Below are 27,804 nucleotides of genomic sequence, written 5' to 3' on the forward strand. Positions count from 1 at the left end.
AGGGCCTAGGTTTAAGATGAGAGGGGAAAGATTTAATAAGAACTTGAGGCACATCTTTGATTAACCAAAAGGTGGCATCTATGTGGAATGAGCTGCCAGGAAGAAGTGGTTGAATCAGGTACAATAACAACTTTTAAAAGACAATTGGACAGATAGATGGATTGGAAAGGCTTCGAAGGTGATTGGCCAAACACTGGAAAATGGGACTAGCTTGGATGGGGATTCTAGATCAGCATGGGTCATTTGGGCTGAAGGGCCTGGTTCCATACTGTATAACTCTATGACTGCATGAAATGAATAGATTTCCTATCCTTAACACTTCCAATTTATTTCTAGTGGTAGGACAATGCAGCAGGTAATACAATAGAAATAATTTCGGCCCTGATCTGAGGGCAGCCTGTAGCTGCAAAAAAATCCATGGCTCTGTTAAAGTGATTCCTTGGTACATTTGTTGCACGACAGTCTCAGATAATCTGTTTTAAACAGATTTGGTCAAGAAAAGTGACAGTAATAATATTGAACGCTGCAGATACTGGAAGACGAAAATAGAAACAAAAAAGGTCAAAAACAAATTACAGTGATGAAAATGTTGTTCCTGGATTTAATTAACACATATATACAGAGATGGAATTCTTAGATTCCCAATAGGCTGACTAACAGAATCAAATTGAAGTACTTACCATTGGAGAAGGAGAGAGAGAAATGTTGCCCACGGAAGCTTTAAGCGCATCCACTGATGCTGCCATACATGTAGTAACATCCTTAGCTGGGAGAGGCCGAATTTTAATGTTAAATTTTCGACGAGTTTCTTCTTCTGACTCAGACTCACTTGACGAGTAAAAGTGTTTCTCTTTGGTTGGTGAAATGTCATTAAGGATTATTTTTGTAAATGACATATAACAGATCAGTTAAATAGTCAAATATGAATTTTAATTCAGTCCTGCTGTTTTCCTCTCCTTAATAACACATGCTGTGTCCCTTTACTGCATGCCTTCAGGCTGTTTGACTTGTGTCAGGGCTTAGTTCCTGTACTATGACTGTGACCACTTTAGAAGATCTTGGACTGCACTGGTGACGCTGCACAATTTAGCCCAGAACAAAAATGTCGGAGTCCAAATCTCAATGTTGTAGGCAGCTTGAGAGTCAATACCCACATTTCGTATTTCAATGGACAGTGAAAGGCTGGCTAGGCATTGCGTCTGCCTGGGTCTGGAGATTATCTACTACCTCTCAAGCCAAGCAGGTGACAGGGAGAAGTGGATGTGCTGCCATTTTGAGAAGCTTTTCCACCATTCTTGCTGTCTCCTACAGTTAATTGTTTTCCCGCCATGATCAGTGAATACCAGGCTGATTGTATTTTGGGACAGGGCATGGCTCAGCCAAAATATGTAGACTGTAGAATGCTCTCAAATAACTTAGGAAGCCTGAGTAAGCAGGCTGCTTTGGGAAGTGATATCAGGTGAAGAGACATAATGTCTCAAGCTTGGACTTGGACAAGCATCTTTTGCCTTCTCCAGTTCCAATTGCTTCTCTACAATATATTTCATTCTCCCTCTTGTTTAATGAGCAGAACAAACTGTTGAGTGAATAAGGAAAGCTTTTGTGTGAACCAAAGAAGAAAACAGGAGGGCATAATCAAAGAGTAATTTATAAGTATTCGTACATCAGAGTTGGAGCTGGAAATACTGTATATAGATAAGGCATTTCAAATCATGGGGCACATGCACATGAGGGATGGACAATAATTGCTCAGAAGCAGTTTAGATAAGGCTTACTTGGTTAATAATTTAGTAGGGTGCTTTCTGAGGAAAGATTGGACAGATAAGACATGCATCTGGAGTTTAAAGGAATGTGACAGCAGGTTTGATTGAGATCTATAAGATCCTGAGGGAAATTGAACCAGTGGATGTGGAGAGGATTCTTCCTCTCATGAGAGAATGTAAAACCAAAGGTCACCATTTATAAATGAAGGGTCACCCTTGTAAGATAGCGATGAAGTAAAGTTTTGGACCTCTCATCCTCAAAGAGAGATATAAACAGAATCTTTGAATAGGTAGACAGATTCTAGATAAGCAAAGGGATAAAAGATAACTGCCAATACATCACCAAGCAGCTACAGCCAGATCAACTACTCTCTAATTCAGCTTTAGAGGCCAAGTGGTCCATTCCTATTCCTGATTTGTATGCCCGTGTGTTTGCACAAGACACAGCTGACTTTGGTAGGGTAAAGAATACTTCAATGCACTTGTGAGAGGAATGGACGTGGTGATGGTGACGGGGTGGGAAAGTGACATGATGAATTTTAAATATTTGGGGATTGAAACCTAATTATTTTCAGCAGGAATGACAGGTGAGGGTCTTGAATGGAGATATAATTTGTGGTAGGCTATAGTAAGAGTTGAAATTTCCACAGAATGGTGTTAAAAACTGGCCAGGTAGCACAATTTGGAGAAGCCAAAGGAACAAACAAGGTTTCCAGCTGTGGAGGGATGTTTATAGCAGAGAATGCAGCAATGAGATTGAAAGTAAACAGTGTTTGTCATGGTGTGTGTTTACACATAGAGCTCCTCTCAGGATTGAGTCAGATCTGAAGTCTTTAACAGTCCAATTCAACCTAAAGCCTAGCAAGGAGCATGGAATGAATGGAAAGGATATTCCGCTCCTTCTCTTAATTTAAAGCAAATATCCTTAATCCCACCACTGTTTCACTGTAGAAGACTTTAGCTTATTAAAGAATGGTTAACATCAAGTAATCTGAACGTAGTGTAGAAGAGGAGTTAAAGATCTAGGAAGAACTAATTATCACCCGTGATGATTCTGCAGAAAGGGAATGCATAAGTCATAGAGGGAAGGAGAGTACAAATGCATTCTAAAGGGACTCATTGCATGATGTTACTCAGTAGAGAGTATGCTACTTTATATGTTCTGGGCAAAACTGGGAAGATTAAAGTGTAGTGTATGTTAAAACATGTACACGCTGTTCTTTGTGAGTTCATTCATATTCTCATACCTGGTTGCACAGTGGAGTCAAAGGTGGTGTGCCTTCCTCACAGCAATGTAACATTGTCACTGTCATTCAGTCTGGCAGTTTGAAGGCTCAACATGCAAATGGTTTAAGTATCTTGCAAATATATTACTGTTGATGGCTATTACTCTAAACTAAACAAAGGAGAGGTGATGCAGGAACAGAATGGTTTTGGTCAACCATGCAAAATAATGCAGATTGATATTATATCATGTTCACAAGTGGGTTTCTCTTGAAGATGTTGAAATCTGAGTGTTGAGAAAATGAGTGAAAAATGAGTGAAATGAGTGAAATCTGAGGCAGAAACTGAATGTTGCCTGAGAGGAGGCAACAACATAAGACTGTAAGTCCATGTTCCAAGCTTCCCTGGTAATGCTCCCAAACCTTTCTGTTCTACATGATGACTGCATTGGTGCTGCTTCATGCACCCAAGCCAAGCTCATCAGCTTCATCAATTTTGCCTCCAACTTGCACCCTGTTCTTAAATTCAATTAGTCCATTTCTGACATCTCCCTCTTCCTGTCTCCATCTCTGGACATAACATGTCTACCAATATCTTTTATAAGCCTACCAATTCCCATGGCTATCTTGACTATGCCCCTTCCCACCCTGTGTCCTGGAAAAATGCTATTCCCTTTTCTCAGTTCCTTCCTATCCGCTGCATCTATTCTCAGGATGCAGCTTCCCTTTGCTTTACATCAGAGATGTCCTCCTTCTTCAAAGTCTTGGCATTCCCTTCTTCCATTACTGAAACTTTCCACATCTCCTCCATTTCCTGGACATCTGTGTTCACCCTATTTTCTCGTTGCCTTGAAAGGGACAGAGTTCCTCTTGTCCTCACCTATCACCCCATGAGCTTCTGCATCCAACACATCATTCTCCGCAGCTTTCACCATCTTCAGTGGTATTCCACCACCAAACCCCTGCTTTCTACAGTGTACACTCCCTCCATGATTCCCTTGTCCATTCGTCCCTCCTCACTAATCTCCCTCTTGGTACATGTCCTTGCCAGCAACAGAAATGCTACACCTGCCCATTCACCTCATCTATTCAGGGACCCAAAGAGTCCTTCCACATGAGGCCACACTTCTCCTGCAAATCTGCTGGGGTCCTCTACTGCATCCAGTGCTCTGGATGCGGCCTCGCACACTGGTGAGACCTGATGTAAGTTGGGGGATTGCTTAGTCCAGCATCTTCACTCAAGCTGCAGAAAGCAGAATTTCCCGGTGAACAAGCATTTTAATTCCTATCATCATTCTCATTCCAACATGTTGGTCCATGGCTTCCTCTCCTGCCACAAAGAGGCCACTCTCAGGGTGGAGGTAGCCTCCTACCTGATGGCATGAACATTGATTTCTCCTTCCGGTAATTTCTCCTTTCTGTCCCTCTTCTCTCTTCTTCTGTTCCCCACTCTGGCCTCCTAACTCTTCTCACTTGCCTATCACCTTCTGCTTCCCTTTCTCCCTCAGTCTACTCTCCTCTCCTATCAGATTCCTTCTTCTCCTGCCCTTTGCCTTTTTCACATATCATCTCTTATCCTCTTACTTCATCCCCCTCCTCCACCCACCTTGCTTCACCTATAACCCTCTAGTTTGTCCTCCATCACCTCCCCCCAACCTTTTATTCTTGCACCTTCTATTTTCCCTTCCAGTCCTGATGAAGGGTCTTGGCCTGAAATAGCAACTGTTTATTCATTCCCATAGATGCTGCCTGACCTGCTGAGTTCCTCCAGCATTTTGCGTGTGTCGCTCTAGATCTCCAGCATGTGCAGAATCCTTTGAGTTTAACGCTAAAAGACATAGGAACAAAACTATGGCATTCAGCCCATCAAGTGTACTCCTCCATTTGACCACGGCTGATTTATTATTCCCTCTTAACCCCATTCTCCTGTCTTCTCCCTGTAATCTTTGACGCCCTTACTGATACACATCTATCAACCTCTACTTTAAATATAACCAATGACTTGGCCTCTGCAGCCATTTGTAGAAATGAATTTCATAGATCCACCACCCTCTGGCTAAACAAGTCCCTCCTCATCTCATCTCTATTTGAAAGGGATGTCCTTTTATTCTGAGGATGTGCCTTCTGGACCTAAATTCCCCCACTACTGGAAAAATCCTCTCCATTCACTCTATCCAGGCTTTTCAATACTTGGTAGGCTTCAATGAAATCTTACCCCCCCCCCCCCCACCTCATCCTCTAAACTCCATATCATCAACTGTCCCCATGAATTAACCCTTTCATTCTCAGGATCATTCTTGTGAAGCTCCTCTGGACCCTCTGCAGTGCTATTGGGTCCTTTCCTAGAAGTGGGGCCCTTAGCTGTTCACAATACTCTAATGCCTTATAAAATCTCAGCATCACATCTTGGCTTTTATGTTCTAGTCCTCTTGAAATGAATGCTATCATTGCATTTACATTCTGCCTATTGACTCAGTCTGCAAGTTAACTTTTAAGGAATCTTTACACCTCCAATTCTTGAATTCTCTCCCCATTTATAGAATGGTCTGCCTTTATTCCTTCTACCAAAGTGCAAGGCCAAACACTTCCCTACACTATATTCCATCCATCACTTCTCCCAATCTATCCAAGTCCTTTTTCAGACTCCCTGTTTTATCAGTACAACCTGTCCTTCCATCTATCATTATATCATCTGCAAACTTGGCCACAAAGTGTGGTGCCTTGAAGGACAGGGATTGGGGGTGAGAGGGTAGTATCCATAAAGCATTTACAATGCCAATTAACATGAACAGACGGAGGAGTTAGTAGAACTATGTAGAAAATATGGTTGAAGAATTTGCTGCAAATCATAATAAAGTGGCAATCTCAATTCTCTCACAATCATCTTACCCTGGCATCCTAAATTTCCAGGTTCCTTTCTCATTAAGTGGTAAGGACATTGATCAGGAATCACACTAATTTGATACCATAAACAAACAGAAATAGACAGGCCTCTCCTGGTGACTGATAACAAAGGGGTAATCTGACAAATATATTCTCCCTCCTTATTTCCTACCTTGTCAACTGCAATGCTCAAGAGCAAACTTATTTGATCCAGTGAGCACACAGCATGCAATTGCTTTGCAGTAGATTCTTTGCCCTATGCTGTGGAATACTTAGCTCATATACGGTGGTTTTGAACATTCTAAGGTTAATGCAGAATTGCAAGAGTGCTATAAAGTCACTGCTCTGCTGTCCTGATTTTTATGAGGAAGCACTAGACAGACCTAATTCAGCCAACTACTGCCAGCGTTAAACTATTCCAAAAGCCCCTTAGAAAGTCTTGGCTGCCTATGATAAGCCACCACTTTTCTTCTCTTTTTAGGTATCTGCAGCTACAACTCATGTTTAGCTAGACAGCTGAGACCGAGGTGTGGTAGATTGAGTAAATGGTGGTAGATGGGGGATACACATCAATTGGTACCTCTGATTCGTAAACATGAATCTCAAATGTGAGTTTCTACTGAGAAAAATAGTTTCCATATTTCTTCAATACTTCAGGATATCACAGTTTTAGAATGTACATTACGAGTCAGACCTTTGCTGGAAAATGTAGGTGCTGGGCAGGCAAATGATACACAAAGGGATCTCAGTGTACAGCTTCATGTAAACTGCATGTTTGGAAAGCAAACACATGTTGGTCCTTATGGCAAAGGGGTTGGAGTAGAACAGTAATGATGTCTTGCTGTGATTGTACAACAGCTTCAGTGGGAGCCTGATTGGTGACTGCAGTTTTGATCTCTGTATCTAGAAAAGTTAATATTTGTGTGGAATCAGTGCAGCACACATTGGTTACAGAAGTGGTCTTTCCTTTGAAGAAAGACAGACTACAACTGCCCTTTACTCATTAGAATTCAGCTGATCTGAACAAAATACACAACATTAATAGAGGGACTGACAAGGTAATTAGCAAGAGGCAACTTCTTCTGGCCGGTGAGACTAAAAGCAGAGGGTGTGGTCTTAGGATTTAGGGAATTGTCTATTATAAACAGATTATTTTTATGCTTGTAAAACTTCCGAAGACTGTTGAGAATATTAAATCTGGGTGCTAAGTAAATAAGAGGATGTGACCCACAGAACAGGATTAACCATGAATTTACCGAGTGAAAGATTAGGCTCAAGACACCTGTACAGTTCTACTCCTGTTTCTATTTCCCAAAATGCTTCTTTTGTGTGCTTAAGAGTTACTGGAGAGGAAATGGTGTCTGTGAAATTTTCTTCTAGCATGAGTCAGTATCACCAGTCAGAAGGGAAAAATAAACCGGAGTGTAAAAATAACCAACATTAATAAGTTGCTAATGGAGTTTTCAAATAATGTTTACAAGAAAACTGGTGCTGCATTTAATATTTTGAAATCCTACATCTCATTAAAAGGCTGAACATTGAAGATTGGTGACCATCTCCTAAATGGAAATGATTTCACATATTGTACACCTGTAATAGAATTTCAACCACCTTATAACAGTTCATCAAAACTATAATATCCGCAGTGCACTTTTGACAATGACAACAATTGAAAAGGAAACAGGATACAGGAAATATATGATGGAGAACAGAAAATGCCTAACAAAGCTCTAGAGCAGGCAACATCTGTGCCAACTAATATCAGAAGGATATAACCTGATTTGTCATCTGGCCTGATACTGTATCCTTCATCATCAACTTCGGGGGAATTCTGAAAATCAGATAAGTAACAGAATGAAAAGTTAGGAAGCTATTTAACCGTTAGCGATTTCTTACAGCTTCACCCACGGACACATTTTGTTCATTACTTAAAATAGGAAAGCAATGCAGCTGCAACACTGACATGCCTGGTTCATAAACAGAGGACAGTAGAGCAAGTCCTCAAGCTTTTCCTTGATACTCTCACAGGATGTGGGCATTGCTGCTGATGTCAACAGAGAAGGCCCTTTACTAATTTTCCTTGAGAGGGTGTGATGAGGCGTCTTCTTGGATAGCTGTACTCCCTGCAATGAATGGCCTCCCACAATGCATCAGGAGGGAGATAAATGATGATGGTAAAGGAGGACCAGTGCATTTCCAGGTTGTGAGTTATGTAATGTGAAGTGGAGTTTGCTGATAATGGTATGCTTGGTGTCCTTAGCAGCGTAAGTCACACACTGGGAAGATTCCCAGGTTTCCTACCCAGCCCTACCACCTCCTCAATATGTTCAATTTAATTGAACACTTCCAAAACTTTTGCAATTATTTCAAGCTGGAGAGTTAGATTATCAGTTGCAACTTATAATTTGCGAAATAATTTGCTGGTACTATTTGTGAGATGTTAGAAATGGCTAAGTGTACTGGAAAGATCACTGGGCAGGATAATACTCAAGCTGAAGATTTGTATTCCAGAATGAGCCTTGTTTCAGTACAAATTTTCTATCTGACTGTGTGAAAAATTACACAGGTATATCTAGCTGACAAAACCAGAACAAATCTAAGCTAGGTAATTGCTGCCCCATCTATCAATTTAAATTGTTCTCTTCTCCTTTTGTGTTTGCCTAGCCTCTCCCTATATTCATCTTCTTAACAGTATCCTGTGGTAGCCAGCTGCACACTCTCACCACTCATTCAATCAAGACACTTCCTCTGAATTCCCCTACTGGATAGTTCCTTAAATTAGTGGCTTCTCCTTACAACCACTCCACGAATGGGGGACAAAAGCCCTCTCTATCTACATTCTATCATTTTTTCCACAATTTCAAGGATGTTGATTTGTCACCCCTGAGGTTCCCTATTTCCTGAGAAAAGAGAGATCATCTATTCATCCTTTCTTGATACGCATTTCCTCATATTCTTTGCAATATCTTTGTAAATCTTCTCTGTACCTCCCCTGCGTCTCTATTCTTTCAATTGTTTGCCAACCAGAACTCAGTACAATGGTCCTAGTGTGGTTTAATCAATGTTAAATCCACATTTTGTTTCTCCTATGCTTTTTAAATCTATCCTTCTTTATATAAATTCTTTGATTTGGTCTAAGTTTATGTTTGTCTTGTTAACCTGTGGTGCAACTTATGGTGATTGGTTTATACCCTTTGTTTCTCCAACCCAACTGGACTTGTACATTCCAACTGACGTGATATCTCTATTCTTCCCACTAAGAGTATTATCTGGCATTTATCTGTGTTAAACATTAATTGCTAATTAATTGAAACATTTTGAACACTCTGTATTTCCTTACAATTTCCTAGGTACCTATTCTTTCCCCACAATTTAGTATTGCCTGCAATTTAGAAAATATATCTTTTATTCCAAAGTCTAAGTTGCAAATTGTAAATTGTAAACAGCAAAGTACCCAACAAAATGTCTTATGGAATCTCACCAACTATAGTTTTCCATTGTGATTGCTACCCATTACTCCCCCTCTCAGTTTTCTATCTTTAAACCAGCTGGAAATCCATCAGACATTAAGCAGGCTGATCTTCTAATAACCTCAACATGTTTTAACCTCCTTCCTAACTATGTTAACAGTCAGCCAGTCCTCCAGGTCAACACCTTTTACAAATATTTGATTAAATTTGTACAGAGCTGATTTTCATTTCCCCCTTTCCCGGATTCTTTTAAAATATGTGGTTGCAATCCATCCGGGCTAGGAGTTTTATCTTATTTCATTTTAATTAGTCAGCTTAACATATCCACTTATTGTTTTTATATGCAATTATCCCATCATAATTTCCAAACATGAAAAATGAAATAACCTCAGTCTAAACAACTGAAGAACAAAAATGTACCACAACAACTTTTCCTGTATAAATTATCTGGTGACTTCTCTGTTACCCCTGTTAAATAACAAGTCTAAATTCTGCTGCAAAATAGCGTTAAGGCTGCACAGCTCCATTCAAAGCAGTGGGATCACTGCCAGGAAAAAATAATGGAGAGAAAAAGAGAAATTTGTTTTATTAGTGGGTAATGGAGGCAAATCTATGCACTGGTGATAAAAGTCTGTATTTTACCCCATAAGCCATTTCTTCCTGGAGGCTACATTTTTATAACACTTTTTAATATAAATTGCCAAGAATTCAATGTATTATAAATTGTAAACTTTTGGCATTGAGCTTTCTCTCAGCAGTTCTTAATTCAGTCAGGTTTGATATATTATTTCATAATTATTCTGGCCATGTCTCTGAAAGTTCTATTTAAAAAAAAAGACTTGAATACTGCATTCTCTGATGCTGCACTCCTAGGGGAATCATAACCAGACATTTTTGCCGAAGACACACATCTTTTCCTCCTGCTTCAGTATTCTGTGCAGAATTCACAATCTGGAGATCCCCACTATATCTTTCCCCTAACAGGGCAATGTAAATCAACAGTAACTAAATTGCAAATATCAGACTGCCCTAATGCAGATGGAGAATTCCTTCCTGCTGCTAAACATGGGAACCTCCATTTGTGTTAAACACATTTTGAACGGCATGTTAAAACATCGCTCACGACATTAATGAATGCATTTCAATTTTGATACCCGTTTGTTTAGAGCAGATTATAAAAATGTAAAGGAGATTCTCATTTTATTTTCATGATGATTTTGAGGACTTCTACAAATACATATTTTCTGCTTAGAGCTGAAATCCTTAATGTACTGAATTTCTTTATTCATTTTTTTTATTTAACACAGAAATTTCTATGTCTTGCACTGCACTGCTGCCATGAACCAACAAATTCTACAAAATGTCAGTAGTAATAAACCTGATTATTATTTTTTTCTATTGCTCCATCTTTGAACTCTCTTATTTGATTTGACTTCCTGAATGCTGACAGCTATTCATGTCATGTCATCATATTTTTAAACGATTCCCTTTTACTATTGACCTACAAAATCAAAATTAATGGCTACATGCTCTTTTCAAAGGTAATTACATATTTGTTAGAGAAAGAATCACGTTAATGGACATGGAGACTGAGCAGGAGAGTAGAATTAGATCAATTGATTTATATCAGTGAAAAGCAGTATAAAAGATTTGTATTAATTGCCAGTTTCAATGATAATAACATTGAATTATTCTATCAGAAGGAAATGAAGAAAATAGAGAAAAATATGTTTTCCTTCTATCAAGCTTGGGACACAAATATGAAATGCACGTGGTAATTACAGAGCTTTCTATCTACTACTACAAGAGCTTTCAATGTGTTCAAGAGGAACAGACAGAGTGGACAGCCAGCGCCTCTTCCCCAGGGCACCACTGCTCAATACAAGAGAACATGGATTTAAGGTAAGGGGAGGAAAGTTCAAGGCGGATATTAGAGGAAGGTTTTTTACTCAGAGAGTGGTTGGTGCGTGGAATGCACTGCCTGAGTCAGTGGTGGAGGCAGATACACTAGTGAAGTTTAAGAGACTACTAGACAGGTATATGGAGGAATTTAAGGTGGAGGGTTTAAGGGTCGGCACAACATTGTGGGCCAAAGGGCCTGTACTGTATTGTTCTATGTTCCTAGTACTTATGTGAAAAATTTCCTGGTATAAGCATTATTACTTACGTATGTAGTTGTACATCAGGAAAGGAATATGGCTGCCCTATTTTTTCAGCTTCTATCTGTTAGAATCATTCAATATTATAGCACATAATAGGCAGTTTATACCCTCAGCTGACATGCTTAGCATGAGAGGGTACAGTTTTAAGGTGCTTGGAGGCAGGTACTAAGGAGATGTCAGAGATAAGTTTTTTTACACAGAGATTGGTGAGTGTGTGGAATGGGCTGCCGGCAATGGTGGTGGAGACGGATACGATAGGGTCTTTTAAGAGACTCCTGGACAGGTACATAGAGCTCAGAAAAATAGAGTGTTATGGGTAACCCTAGGTAATTTCTAAGGTAAGGACATGTTCGGCACAACTTTGTGAGCCGAAGGGTCTGTATTGTGCTGTAGGTTTTCTATGTTTCTATGCACATTTTGGAATCTATAAAGGCAAAAACCTAAATGGTTTTATAAATTGGAGACATGCCTTTGCATACAATTATTCTTAAATATTTGGCTGGCCCTCCGAAATGTATAATACTTACATAGTGCTATTGGGTTGGTTTGTTTCAGTATGTCGCCAGGTTTTAGCCTTTAAGTAGGGAAGCATGATTCTTAAATTGTAATGTCTTAATTTAGTTGCAAGTGGATATACTGTATGTAGGTAATAACCTTTAACCCTTTGAACTGAATCCAACATCTTAGCACAAGTATGAACGTAGAATGACCAAATGCACAATAAGAAATGTTACCTGCAAGCATGTCATTGCAAACCCATTCACAGGTTTCAGGGAAATTGTGGCCAATGGTACCCATAGAAACTTCTGGGTAAGACATATTGGGGTAGAAATTAATGGTAAATATAAATGAGTGACGCTGAAATCCACCTCCTTCAACTTCAAATGCAGTAGGTTAAAAGACTGGCACTTCATGGCCCAAAGGACCTGTGCTGTGTTGAACTGCTCTACGTTCTATAAGAAAGTGATCCAATTCTCTGAAATGTAATTCATCCCATTTATATTACCATTTCAATATCTCAATATCCTGTTGATTGGAGTTGGTTTGAAATGTTTAGATTTAATCTAGTTCTGAATGGTGCTGATGAAAGAAAAAATTGAAACTTAATGGAATAGAAACTATCATGTCATTGAATATTACAATACAGAAAAAAACATTTGATGCACTCTACGTAGCTCTTTGGAAGAGCCACACAATTAGTTCTACTTCGTCCTTTCCTTGTGATCCCATAAAAAATTATGTTTAAATATTATTAAGTTCTTTGTGAAAGTTGTAATTAAAATTGTTTTCACCAATCTGCCAGACTAGAAGCACTTTCAGAAAGGCCAGCATTACAGATCATAGCAATTCTCCTTATTTTGTCTCTGATTCTTTTGATAATCTGCTTAACTCTAAGACTGCTGATTACCAGTCATTATGCTATTGAAGTGGCTTTTTCTCATTTCATCAAGTGGTACAAAGTCTCTTCCAACCACTCCTGCTCTGGGAACAACCTCAGTATTTTGCTTTCCACGTAACTGCAGTTCTTCTTCCCTGCTACTGTCCTCAATAAACCTCTTCTGCATCATGGTAATGTGTTGTCCTGATCTGAACACTATTTTGGATGGCACTGAGACAGAAGCAGAGTTTTGTATTCTATTAATAAGATTCTGATCACAGTTCTTTTTTTGAACAGCTTTTGTAACTTGTCCTGACAACTTCAGAAATTTACATATGTAAATCCCTGATCTCTCTTTTCTGGTGACACCTTTAAAATTAAATTGTTTTATTAATTTAAAGCTGGAATTGTGGAATCTGTGTTTGTAATTTAATTCTTTGAGTCACATTTTAAATCTAGAAAAACCAATTCATCATGTTAAATTGCTTTTAGCCTCTTAACTAATCATATTCATTATAAGACCATAAGATATAGGAGCAGAATTAAGCCATTAGGTCCATTGAGATTGCTCCGCCATTTCATCATGGCTGGTCTAATTTTCCTCTCTGTCCTAATCTCCTGCCTTCTTCCCATATCCTTGGCCAATCAAGAATCTATCAACTTCTGCCTTGAATATATATATATATAAAGATTTGGCCTCCACAGCTGCCTGTGGCAAATAATTCCACAGATTCACTATTCTCTGTCTAAAGAAATTCCTCCTCATCTCCATTTTAAAAGGACACCCCTCTTTTCTGAGGCTGTGTCCTCTGGTCTTAGACTGTCCTACCATAGGAAACATCCTCTCCACATCCACTCTTTCAAGGCCTTTCACCATTCGATAGGTTTCAATGAATTGTTCTGAATTCTAGTTAATATAGGCCTTAATGATGTCCCTGTCCATAACGTTAATTTTGTAAACAAGTTTATTGTGGCATTTCCTTGGAAGCCTTTTACAAGTCCAAGCATATATCTATCATACACTGGAATGGGATGAAGTGATCAGGCTTTTTGATTGAATAGCAAGTGGTGATCATTACTGGAGCAATAAAGTCAATGGACCATCAGCACTGGATATAATTTAGGGACTTTTGAGAGGAAGTAGAGGTGGCACTAACTGTAAACTTTCAATGCGTTTTGTTTTCTCAGAGCTTGGGAGGTAGTGAGAGGAGTGCAGAGAATTGCCAAGTAGCAAATATTCAAAATAGGGAGTAAAGATAAGTCTAGCAACTGTAGGCAAAACAGTTAAACTCAATGTTGGGAAATAGTTAGAAGCATTGATCCAGGACAGAGTCAGTAGTCACCTGGAGTAAAATGGCTCAATTAAAGCGATTAAGCATGGGTTTAAGGATGCTTTTTAAAAAAACAACTTAATATCTTTTGATGAGGTAATAAAATTGATGAGTGAGTGTAACACAGATAACGAGGTGTATATCACTTCTAGAGGGTTCTTTTAAAGTGTTTGCATTTAGTATATTGGTATGTGTATGTTATTAAAATAATAGATGAACTTGCTTTGATATCATGCATGATATGGAATAACCACTGGTTTGATTAATTGAGCCTCAGGTGACACTTCTGGCCATATCCATTAATACAATAGTTAATCAAGCTTTAATGTAGCCAATTATATGTAAATGTCTCTATCCGTTGGCTGGAAATATAAGGAAACACAATACTCAGCTTCATAATAAATAAATATCTTAGTATGGCTCAGTTGCAGCAAGCCTAGTTGTGGGATTATGGTGTTCCCCTCTGCACCCCTCTCCCTACCTCCCAGCCACTCAGAATGCAAAAAGCTTTGCAAGTTTACAGTGGGGCCATCTGATCCTGTAGGATTATGGTAATTGTAAAGAGTAGCTTCTTCCTATAAATCTAAACTTGTCTAAATGTTGTTAAAAATTAATACTTGCCAGCATTTCTTTAACACTGAGATTCTTGTGAAAAGATTACTGAAAAGCTTCAAGTAAAATAAGGTATTCAACAAAAGTATTCTGTACTTAAAATAGAAGAATATTTACACTTACATATCGCTCCCAGTCTATTTCTGCATAAAATCCATTTGGAGCACCATTAGTCTTCTTCTGTTGAAGATTAGAAATAAAAGGATGTTATTGGTGTTTTCTATGCTGCAAAATCTATACTATTTAAAGATCATTTGAAGAGTGCTCCAGGGTTTTAAACATAACACAAGCAAGTGTTCTATCATCCATTGGTGTAAGACATTGTCCCTTACAGATCACCAGAAAGTTGATGGGATCAGTTTATGTTTCTGTAGCAAGTTGGCATGCATTAGCTTATCAAAATAAAATCTTCAGTCTGCCTTTTTATTTCCTGGCTTCAATGCATATACTGCTCTTTCATGAATGATAAATGTTTCAGACTGCTTGTAGACAAAAGTATTGTGATTCATAGACCTTGGGCATATACACACTAGGGCACTTACAATGACCTGGTCAACTGCTTTAAGCAACGTACTATTAAACTGTCTTAATGAACTAGCAATTTCACAATCTACTGAAGGATTTAGTAGACTTAACTCTCAAACTTGCAAGTACGGCATCTTTAAGTGGACAAAGGTACATTTCCATTGCTAGAAGAGAGGGAGAAGGGGGAGGACTCCAATCCAGACTGAAATGTCAAACAATTAAAATTCCTTTACACAACATCATTTTTGCAAATGTACAATCATTGGAGAACAAAATCGAGGACCTAAGGGCAAGATTACTGTATTGGAGGGAAATGAGGAATTGTTGTACTCTGTGTTTTACAGAGACGTGGCTCACTCTGGACACACCAACTATTTTGGTAAGAACCAAAGGCTTCTCAATACACAGGATGGACCAGACTGCTGATTTGGGGAAGACAAAAGGTCTGTGTTTCATAATAAACTCTTTGTGGTGCTGGAACGTGGCAGTCTTGTCAGATTCTTGTTCCCCTGCCCTGGAACATTTAACAATTAAGTGCTGACCATTCTATTTACCTAGCGTTTTCCTCCATGATTCTGACCGCAGAGTTCATACTGCCTAAAGCCAACATTCATCAAGCAATTGAGATTTTGAATGTTGCCATCATGAAACAAGAAACAGCCTACTACTCCAATGCATTTCAAATCATAGTCAGGGAATTCAGTCAGACTTGTCTGGCAAAGAGCCGGATCAGAGTCTTTCAGGTTTGACAACTAAGTAAGACAAGATACGATCTCCAGAAAGTTATCCAATGTCCAAAGTGGCAATTTCAGACCAAACTTGAATCACTGAAGGATGTCCGACAGCTGTAGCAGGGCTTGAATGCTATCACCTCTTACAAAGTGAAACCAAGCGACATAGGCTGTGCTCCCAGGTGAGCTCAATGCCTTCTAAGCTCACTTTGACCATCAAAACGTGGAGGCACCTTTATGAACTCCCACAGGCCCTGATGACATTGTGATTTCAGTCTGAGGCTGACGTGAGAGCATCCTTCAAGAAGGAAAACCCATGGAAAGCATCGGTCCAGACAGGGTACCTGGCCGAGTACTAAAGACCTGTGCTAATCAACTGGCTGGAGTGTTCACCGGTATCTTTAACCTCTCACTTTCGCATTCTGAGGTACCTACCTGCTTCAAACAGGCTTCAATTATACTAGTGCCTAAGAAGAACATGGTAATCTGCCTCAATGACTGTCATCCAGTAACACCTGCATCTACTGATGTGAAGTATTTTGAGAATTGGTGGTGAAACATATCAACTCCTGCCTGAGAAGCAGCTTGGATCTGCTCCAATTTGCCCACCGGCACAACAGATCCACAACAGATGCCATTTCATTGGCCCCTCACTCAACTCTGGAACATTTGGACAGTAAAGATTTTGCTCTTTATCACTACTGGTTGGCATACAATAATATAATCCCCTCAGAACCAATCAATAAACTTCAAGACCTTGACTGCAATGCCCCCTTGTGCAATTGGATCCTCAATTTTCTCACTTGCAGATCCCAGTCAGTTTGGATAGGCAACAACATCTCCTCCATAATCTCCATCAGCACGGGTGCACCACAAGGCTGTGTGCTTAGCCCCCTGCATTACTTGCTTTATGCTTATAACTGTGAGGCTAAGCACAGTTCCAATGCCATAATGAAGTTTGCTGGATGACACCATTGTCATAGGCCAAATCAAAGGTGGGGACAAATTAGCATATGGGAGAGAGATTCAAAATCTGGCTGAGTGGTGCCACGACAACAACCTCTCACTCAGTGACAGCAAGAACCAAAGAGCTGATTATTGACCACGAGGAGGAAACAGAGATCCACGAGCCAGTCCTCATTGGGCTTCAGAGGTGGAGAGTTGTCAGCAACTTTAAATTCCTCAGTGTTATCATTTCAGGGAACCTGTCCTATATCTAGCTTGTAGGGGCCATAAAAAAGAAAGCACGGCAGTGCCTCTACTTTCTTCAAAGTTTTCAAAGATTTGGTATGACATCTAAAATTTTGACAAACTTCTATAGATGTGTGGTGGAGAGTATATTGATTGGCTGCATTACAGCCTGGTATGGAAACATCAATGCTCTTGACATAAATTCCTACAAAAAGTTGTGGATATGTCCCAAGCCATCACGGATAAAGCCCACCCCGCCATTAGACATATCTGCACAGAACTGGGCAGGAAAGCAGCACCCATCATCAAAGACCCCCTCCGCCCAGCCCATGCTGTCTTCTCACTGCTGCCATCAGGAAAAAAGTGCAGGAGCCTCAGAACCACACGACCAGGTTCAGAAATAGTAAGTACCCCTCAGCTATCAGGCTCTTGAACCAGAGGGGGTAACTATACTCAATTTCACTTGCCCCATCACTGAACTGTTCCCACTACCTGAAGTGTGTGTTAAGTGATAAGAGTCTATAAGATTCTTCATTATCTAGTCTGTGTGTATGTGTGCATTATTATGCCTCTCTGAACACTGCTCTTCCAGCAATGATCCTCCGGAGAAGATTGAAATTAGAAGATATGTATGAAGTATCACATATCCGATTTGCTTCTTTATGCTTTGTGTTCTAGATGGTAATTATGAATCTGTTCTTCTTTTACAATGTTATCCTTATTAATATTCAAACAATATTTTTCAAGTTCAGCATCATTATAAGATACGGCATATTTCCAGCTCAGTTTGTCCCCTATAGTCAGACAGAATTTGCAATTAAGAGGATGAACAAGTCATGCCAGAGATATAATGAACATTGCAAACATGTCAACGATTTAGTTAAATATAGTAGTTTATCTTCAGTGCACATAACTAGTAATAGTAATCTTTTCACATTAAAATACAATAGAAATAGCAGCAGTCTCAAAGCAAGCTTTATTTCTTGTTTCCTTACTCATTAATAATTGTGTATTTTTGGTTCACTAATGCTTTCCTTTTCTTTTACAAGCATCCAATGGGTTTTTATAAACATCCTGTATATTTTTACAAGTTGGTGTCTTTTGCCATGGTTTTTGTTGCTCCCTGCCAATAGCAGATGCTGAGAAAAGGAAGAGTCAAGCTCTTCAGTGCAGGACACTAGGTCCTGTCTTAAATCAGCAGAGGAGTGTGCAGATGAGGCCCTCTCTGAAATAACATTCCCCTATCTTCACATCCAAAGCCTTTGCTGATCAGTCAACCCTAAGAGTAAAGCGGTGTATTGCAGATGTGGGGAACAGAACCAATATTTCAGGTGGAAGACCTTTCAATGATTGTTCTTAAATGTTAACCTGCTCCTTTCTCTTTCCATAGATGTTGCCGAACTTTTAATGTAAAGTTCATATTGCAGAACATTTCTGACGAAAGTCTATAATCTAGGAGCTAGCTGGTGCTAAGATCTTGGACTAGATTTTAAGCAGAGCACCATTCTTCTAAAGACAGCCAGATTATTAACATTAGATTTGTTACAAATATTGGGGGTTGATTATTTAAACAGCACAATAACCAATAATGAAACTGCATACTTACACTTCCATCTCTGTCTGGTGAACCCCTGTATGGAAACAGAGAACATTGTTTTTTAAGCAAGAGTTGTCATATTTAAAGTAAGATTAATGATGTTTAATATTAATAAAATCTAAGTCATGAATCAGTATCTTTTTTATATATATTGGCATATCTCACCACATGTAGCAGTGGATATAAACAATTACTGACTTCAAGATTGATGGCTTAGTAATCAACTAGATTTTTGAGCATATATTATATGAAATAGCTGACGTATTGACTGTTCCATGTCATCATCTTGAACAATGTGTTATTGTAATTTGACCATAAAACATTGGAGCAGAATGAGGCCATTCAACCCATCCAGTCAACTCTGACATTCCATCATGGCTGATTTATTAGCCATCTCAGCCCCATTCTTCTGCCTTCTCCCCGTAAACTTCAACACCTTATCTAATCAAGAACCTATCAACCTTTGCTTTAAATATACCTAATAAATTGGTTACACAACTGTCTGTAGCAATGAATTCCACAGATTCACTACCCTCCAGCTAAAGAAGTTCCTTCTCAACTCTGATCTAAATGAATATCCATCTATCCAGAGGCCCTCTGGTCCTACACTCACTCACTATTGGAAAATCCTCTCCACTTCCCCTCTATCTAGGCCTTTCAATATTTGATAGGTTTCAATGAGTGTCGTCCCCTCATTCTTCTAAACTCCAGCGAGCATGAGCCCAGAGCAATCAAAAGCTCCTCCTATGTTAACCCATTCATTTCCAGAATAATTCTTGTTAATCTCTAGTCCTCTCAAAATGAATGCCAACATTGCTTTCCTTACCACCAACTCAACCTGCAAGTTAACCTCTAGGGAATTCTGCACAAGGACTCACAAGTCCCTTTGCACCTCTGATTTTTTTGAATTTTCTCCCTGTTTAGAAAATAGTCTACTCCTTTATTCCTTCTACCAAAGTGCATGACCAAACACTATAATTCCATCTGCCACTTCTTTGCCCACTCCCCCAATCTGTCTATGTCCTTCTGCAGACAACTTGTTCCTCAAAACTACCTGCCCCTTCACTTATCTTTGCATTGTCTGCAGACTTGCCCACAAAATTAGAAATTCTATCATCCAAATTGTTGACATATACAATGAAAAGAAGCTGTCGCCTTACCAATGCCTGTGGAACACCAGCAGCCAACCAGAATAGGTCCCTTTACACTTACTCATTGCCTCCTGCTAGTTAGCCAATCCTCTATCCATGCTAGTGTTTTTCTGTAATACTACATGTTCTTATCTTGTTAAACAGTCTCATGTGCGACACCTTGTAAAAGGCCCCCTGAAAATCAAAGTAACCTCCACTGACTCTCCTTTGTCTACCCTGCCTGTTATTTCCTCAATGAATTGTCACTGAAGATTTCCCGGGTTCAATTCCAACCCCTGCCTGTAAGGAGTTTGTATGTTCTCCCTGTGATCATGTGGGTTTCCTCTGACTACTCCGGTTTACTCCCACAGTCCAAAGACATTCCGGTTGATAGGTTAGTTGGTCATTGGAAATTGTCCCATGACTGGGCTTGGATTAAATCAGGGGATTCCTGGGTGGCGTGGCTCGAAAGACCAGAAAGGTCTATTCTACATTGTATCTCAATAAATATAAACCATGCTGACTTTGGTCTACATTATCATGTGCCTCCAAATACCTCGAAACCTCATCCTTGATTATGGACTCTAACATTCTCCCAATCACTGAAGTCAGGCTAACTGGCCTATAATTTCTTTTCTTCTCCCTCCCTTCCTAAAGAGTAGAGTGACATTTGCAATTTTCCAGTCCTTTGGAATCATTCCAGAATCTTGTGATTCTTGAAAGATCATTACTAATGCCTCCACAATCTCTCAGCTATCTCTTTCAGAACCCTGGAGTGTAGTCCATCTGGTCCAGGCGACTTATCTTCCTTCCCAAGCACCTTCTCCATAGTATAGCAACTACACTCACTGCTGCTCCTGAGCACTCTCGAAATTCTGACATACTGCTAGTGTATTCCACATTGAGGACAGATGAAAAATACGTATTAAATTCATTCACCATTTATTTGTCCTTTATTCCTCCCTCTCCAGCATCATTTTCCAGTGGTCTAATATCCACTCTCATCTCTCTTTATATATCTGACAACCCCCGTGGCTATTGTAACATTGCCCTTAATACATTCCTTTTCTATTTCCTTTTGTAATTTATATCCCACATCCTGGCTACTGTTCAGGGGGGCCTGTATACAACTCCCATCAGGGTCTTTTTACTCTTGAAGTTTCTTAACTCTACCCATGCGGATTCTACATCTTCTGATCCTATGTCACCTATTTCTAAGGATTTGTTTTCACTTTTTATCAACAGACCCACTGCACGCTCTCTGCCTACCTGCCTGTCCTTTTGATACACAGTGTATCCTTGGATGTTAATCTCTCAACTATGATATTCTTTCAGCCATGACTCATTGATGTCCACAACGTCCTACTTCCCCATTTCTAACTGCGCTACCTTAGTCTGTATACTGCGTGCATTCAATTACAATACCTTTAGTTCTGTATTAATCACCCTTTTTGATTTTGTCCCCATGTTACGCTGACTGCAATTTTGCCCTATCGTCTGCCAGTCCTTCCTTACAGTTTCACTACACAATGCATCGACTTGTATACCAATTGCATGCATTTGGTGTTTGAACAACAAAATAATGGAACTTTCCTCTGATTTTGGTGGCTGTGGTTTCCACCCACAGTAAGTCTACCTGTACAGTATCTCACAGGACTTCACGTGGCATTACTGAACAGAGAAAAGGTTGGTCAAAGAGATGGTTTCAAGGAGCAACCTGGGATAAGAAAGGTATATGGGAAATGTATGAATAGAATTCCAAAGAGGTTTGGCAGTTGAAAGCATAGCTGATAATTATTCATGATCCTCTCTAGTGAGTAGGAACAGAGCCAGCTAGTGTGGTCGCAACAAGCAAAATGATAGTGGACAGGCAATGGAATAAGGTGGTGTGTTTATATGAAAATTTATTGTTGTAGTAGGCATACGTAATCCCATTTTATGCCATGAAAATTAGCTTTTTGTAGCAGCAGCACTGAACACTACAAACATGACAATCATACTATAAGTCAACATAGACTAAACACAAGTTATTCATAACTTATACATGGACAAAAATAACCAACAAATTAAACATAAAGGCACTAATACATGAGAGTGGTCAACCATCAGTGGTTAACCATGTCAGAGACTGAAAGCAGATGGATGGTAAAGAGGGATATACCTCAGAGGGATAGAATGCCTCTGTTGCAGTCATTATTAACGTGAATCAAACCATGGAAGGGATATAAACCTCAGTTAAAACAAGAACTGTGGGCAAAATGCACATTAATTTGGGAGCTTGCAGTATGATTAACTCTGGCCTGGAAAGAAAGAATGAAGATGAGGTGATAGTTTGGATGAGCAAGGGGATCGAGTTCTAATATCTCCTAACAAACACAAGTAGCACTGAAAAAAATCATTCTCAATTTTAGCAAATTCTATTATGTAATTTAACTGTGAACTGTTTTATGAAACCTATGTCAGTTAGCAGGTACAAAGAGACAGCATCATCACTGTTTTGTGAAAGTGCTCCTTTCACACCTCTCTGATAAACAACCATTAAATAAGTGAAACAGATGAAAAGCTCTCTTGTTTTGCCTGTGCAACACTTGTGTTCAATGATCCCACCCACAACTGGAGAAAATATTGAATAACCTACATATTAATTCTTCACAGAAACCAAGTACCAGCCTAAGAGTTCCATCAGTTTAAGGAGACGTTGCTCGCCAGACAGTACAGCACAAGCTATCTGCTATTCTCACAGACTGGTTAACAATTCACACCCTGCTCCTCTCAGCCCATCTTTAGTTCAGCTGAATGCAAAGTGACCTGATTACTTTGGTACTGGAAACAAAATAACATCAGTGCAACCAATAGTAAGATCTCTCTGCAGTCCATCACCTCTCGGAAATAACCTACCTTTGATAATAACGTTTCCTCTTTCTTTTTGTATTTGCACAGCTTTTTGAGGGTTTGTTTTGCATATATTGGTTGTTGCCCCCCTCTGTTGGGTATGGTCTTTCATTGATTCAGCTGTGTTTCTTGTATTTACTGTGATTGCCCACAAGAAAAGGTATCTCTGGGTTATATCTGGTTGCATAAATGTACATTGATAATAAATTTACTTTGAATTTAACAGGGGACAACGGCCATGCATCAATACTCTTTCAATCATGTGCAGCTGGAGATAGATAACAGCTGATTCTTAGGTTCAATATGGATGAACCCTGTCCCTTGTAAACTTACTGCACAGACTACTCTTCAACAAAGCAAAACTCCTTTCCATTCTCCTTCTGCAACAGATTTTGGTTAACTTTTATGAAAAGATTTTAAAATGAGAACAAGAATTAGAGTCAATCTTAACTGAGGAAAGCCTATTCCTGAATTTACTTGATATTGCTGTTTACTTCCAACTATATTTTCATGTAGAATAACATTGTCCTAAAAATAGGAGTTGCTCTTGGTGAAATCTGTGTAATTAAAACAGGAATGTTGCACCTGAAAGCAACCTAGTTTATTAAGGACCCCCATCACCCAATACATGCCCTCTTCTCATTGATACCAGTGTTTAAATAAATGGTCCAGACTGTGCCCCACAGAGATTGCTGTGGTCCGTGTCGTGTCCCACACAAAGTTGATGTGGTTCACAAAGCACAGGAAAACTAGGTAAGTGTATTGGTAAAAAAAAGGATTCCGAAATGTGTCTTGCTATGCTTTGTAACTCCAAGATCTAAAAACTATTCGGAAGGAAAACAAGGGAGCCAGGAGACAACTCGTGTATTGAAAGTTTTATTTTAATTGAGGTGCGCACGCCTCACATGGTAGCATCATGACATATGCAATTCACGTATTTTTACATATAACCTGTAATGGATTACTTAAACAAACAAGATGCTCAATTAAACAATATGCTTACAATATTACTCAAATATTACTGAAATGTTAAATACACAACACTCCTCCCTTCTTAGCTATAAACTCCAACTCAATATAGAATGGATCTCAATTTAAGTACATAGTATACTATAAAATATAATTATTATACAGACATCCACAGCATAGGAAATTTTAAATTGTCCCATTCAGGCCTAAAGGTTTAATTGTTGTGAAAGATTTCTTACTCTTGTAGGATAATGTCCTTTCTGACAAGCGTAGACCTGTGGATGTGAAACAATCTCGGGCTCTGGGGCCTCCTCCGTGGTGATTATGGGGTTAACTCTCGTGGGAGTGATTCTGACAGCTCTGGACTCCTTTCTTCTGGATGTGTTGGCATCTTGAACAGTGCATGGCAAGCTTCAACGTGCATCACACTGTGTGAGAACCGTGTCTGACATCACTATTTCCTTTAACCTTTGGAAGGACACCTCACACTGCTTTGTCCATTGCCATTTGTAGTAATGAGTTCAAGGGGTAGAGAACAGTGGCCAGGTTTGGCAGGAATCTGTTATAGTAATTGACAAAACCTAAAAAGGACCATGACTGTGACATGTCCTTTGGGTTTGGGGCACCCGACACTGCTTGAATTTTCTCAAAACTTCTCAAAACTTGTGCAATCCTTGTGCATTAATAATGCGACCACAGTAAGTGATGCTATTTTAAATAATTCAAACTTGTTGCACCATGCTCTGAGCACATAATCATCTAATCTTTTTAACATTATCTTAAGATTTTGGAGGTGCTCCTTGTCATCCTCTCTGGTAACAATGATGTCCTCCAGGTAATACTGAGCACCTGGTCAGCCTTGCACCACTTGGTCCTTGGCTTTCTGCCAGAGTGTAGGTGATGATGCTACTCAAGAAAATAAGCCTGTTATAGTGATAAATCCCTTTGTGCGTGTTTATGGTGAGGAATGCTTTAGACTCTTCTTCCATCTCCATCTGTAGATAGGCCTCAGCTAAGTCAACTTTGCTAAAGTGTTTTCTTCCTGAAAGGTTTACAAAGATATCCTCTGTCCTGGGTAGAGGGTATTGATCTACCTTCAGTACTGGGTTGATCGTGACCTTAAAATCACCACAGATCCTGACAGATCCATTCTTCTTGGCTTCTGGGACACTGGCATTGCCCATGGGCTCCACTCAACCTTGGAAAGAACTCCTTCAGCCTCTGTACGATCCAACTCATTGGAACAAGATGGGTTTTGCAAAACTTGGGTGTGGCATTTTTATTTAACACTATTTTATCCGATATGATTGAGATTTCCAATGCCGTCACTGAACACTGCTGAGGCATTATTCAATACCTTTCTTAAAATGCTTTCAGTTGACTCTATTATAAGAGTTGTGGCATGCAAGTGGTGGATGCATCAAGTTGTAGTTGTCTCAGCCAATCACATACCCACAATGATGGCCCTACTGTTTTTACTACATAGAGGTCCAATGTGGCTTGTTGGTTGTTGTATTTCACTGTGAGAGATGTCATTCCCACAGGAGTTATCTTTTCCCCAGTATAGTTTCTTAGTTGTATATCCATAGGTTTCACTTTAGTATTTTTGAAATGCTGCTCAAACTCATTTTGTGGAATGACTGAAATAGCCAAGAGAGTGTGCAATTCCATTTTAATTTATTTGCCGTTCATTTTTGCTGTAAGCCATATAGCGGATCTATTCTTAGTCTTCGCATAGTAAATCTCAAGGCTACTCAGTCCTGCATCACCAACAGCGTGCAGATTAGTGTTCTTTTTGAAACTGTAACCTAATTTATTATCTTTCTCTCTTCTCTGTGCAGTCCATTTATTTTTGATTGGTCTGATGTACATGAGCCCTTGCCACAACAGCAACATAATTTGTTCAGCCCGACCAGACTCTGTTTAGATGTTGCAATTTTGTTCACGCTGACTTTCATTCCCGACTGCAACTCAGTTGTATCTCTGTCTGTGGTTTCCGTTGAAACAGCAATTTCAACTGCTCTTTTCAATGTAAGTTGTACTTCAGTTAGCAGCCATTTTTGAATGCTTTTGTATAAGGTTCCACAAACTAAACAACTTCACAGTGAATCATTAAGCCCATTACTGAACTAACAATGTTCAGACAATCTCTTCAATTCATTCATGTATGTTAGAATGGATACCCTTCCTTTTGATTGCACTTACAAAATGCAAGGCAATCCTAGGTAATTTCTCAGGTAAGGACATGTTCGGTACAGCTTTGTGGGCCGAAGGGCCTGTATTGTGCTGTAGGTTTTTTATGTTTCTAAAATCTAAAGCATTCTGCAATTAACAATGGTTTCACTTCTAAATGTTCTACATTACTTCCATGATATCAGCAAAGCTCATTTCTGCTGGTTTGGTTGGAGCAGTTAGACATCTAAGCAAACTGTATTCCTTTAAATCCAATGCACTCAGCAAAACTGCACTTGCTTCTCATTTGCTTTAAAACATTCTTGATTCACTTAGTATACATATGCAGTTATCTGTTGTGTAATCAAGTGTGTCAGTCTTTCTGATGTAGCCAGCCATTCTGCTCTTTCTTTAATAGAAACATAGAAAACCTACAACACAATACAGGCCCTTCAGCTCACAGAGCTGTGTCGAACATGTCCTTACCTTGGAACTACCTAGGCTTACCCATAGCCCTCTGTTTTTCTAAGCACCACGTATCCATCCAGGAATCTCTTAAAAGACCCTATCATTTCCACCTCCACCACCACCACTGGCAGCCCATTCCAAGCACTTCATCACTCTCTGAGTAAAAAACTTACCCCTGATATCTCCTCTGTACCTATTTCCAAGCACCTTAAAACTATGCCCTCTCATGCTAGCCATTTCAGCCCTGGGAAAAAGCCTCTGACTCTCCACATGATCAATGCCTCTCGTTATCTTGTACACCTCTATCAGTTCACCTCTCATCCTCCGTCGCTCCAAAGAGAAAAGGCTGAGCTCACTCAACCTATTCTCATAAGGCATGCAGTCAATGCCCCTCTGTAACCTCTGACAGCCCTCCTTACTATCCATAATACCCCCAAACTTTGTGTCATTAGCAAGTTTACTAACCCATCCCTCCACTTCCTCATCCAGGTCATTTATAAAAATCACAAAGAATAGGGGTCCCAGAACAGATACTGAGAGACACTACTGGTCACTGGCCTCCATGCAGAATATGACCTGTCTACAACCATGCTTTTCCTTCTGTGGACAAGCCAGTTCTGGATCCACAAAGGAAGGTCCCCTTGGATCCCATGCCTCCTTACTTTCTCAATAAGCCTCGTATGGGGTACCTTATCAAATGCCTTGCTAAAGTCCATATACACTACATCTACTGCTCTACCTTCATAAATGTGTTAGTCACATCCTCAAAAAATTCAGTCAGGTTCATTAGGCATGACCTGCCTTTGACAAAGCCATGCTGACTATTCCTAATCATATTATGCTTCTCCAAAATGATTATGATTATTATCTCCCAGTCCTCACTGTATTAACCCATGACTGTTCATTTTCTGCCTTTTTTAAAACTCGATCATGTCTATCCCTTCATGTCTGTCCCTTTATGTTGCACTGTTGTTTTCACTCAACTATTTCTTGCTGTGTTTTTTTTTAACTTGAACATCTCTTTGCACTTTAATTGGTAAGTAGCTGTCTCAGTTCCTTTTTAAACATCCTAGTTGTCACTGTAATGTTTTGTAACTCCAAAAAATAAAAAAAACTAACTGAAAAGAAGACAAGAGAGACAGGATTGCAAGTCTAACTTTCCTTTAAGCAAGGTGCGTGCATGTTATGAATCTAATTCGGCCTGTTTTAAAATGCCACCTGATGGAAGCCCTCAGTAATTTTTCGTTGACAAGCTTTCCTCCTGCTCTGATACTGGGAAAAATTTTACTGTCAAGGTGATGTGTACA

General features: G+C 39.5%; 1 protein-coding gene across 10 annotated transcripts in view; it reads right to left on the bottom strand.

The window, feature by feature from the left end:
* Nucleotides 1–27,804, bottom strand: part of sgip1a (SH3GL interacting endocytic adaptor 1a) — a 172,336-nt gene that overhangs the window by 77,716 nt on the left and 66,816 nt on the right. For all 10 annotated transcript variants that reach the window (XM_073063163.1, XM_073063168.1, XM_073063167.1 and 7 more), the window contains 4 exons: nt 18,876–18,900; nt 14,946–15,002; nt 7,643–7,700; nt 681–859 (listed from right to left, as the gene is read on the bottom strand). In XM_073063163.1, the coding sequence (XP_072919264.1) occupies nt 681–859; nt 7,643–7,700; nt 14,946–15,002; nt 18,876–18,900 (319 nt within the window). The remainder of the gene's footprint in view (nt 1–680; nt 860–7,642; nt 7,701–14,945; nt 15,003–18,875; nt 18,901–27,804) is intronic.

Source organism: Hemitrygon akajei, chromosome 12, assembly GCF_048418815.1.
Source record: "Hemitrygon akajei chromosome 12, sHemAka1.3, whole genome shotgun sequence".
NCBI lineage: Eukaryota > Metazoa > Chordata > Chondrichthyes > Myliobatiformes > Dasyatidae > Hemitrygon > Hemitrygon akajei.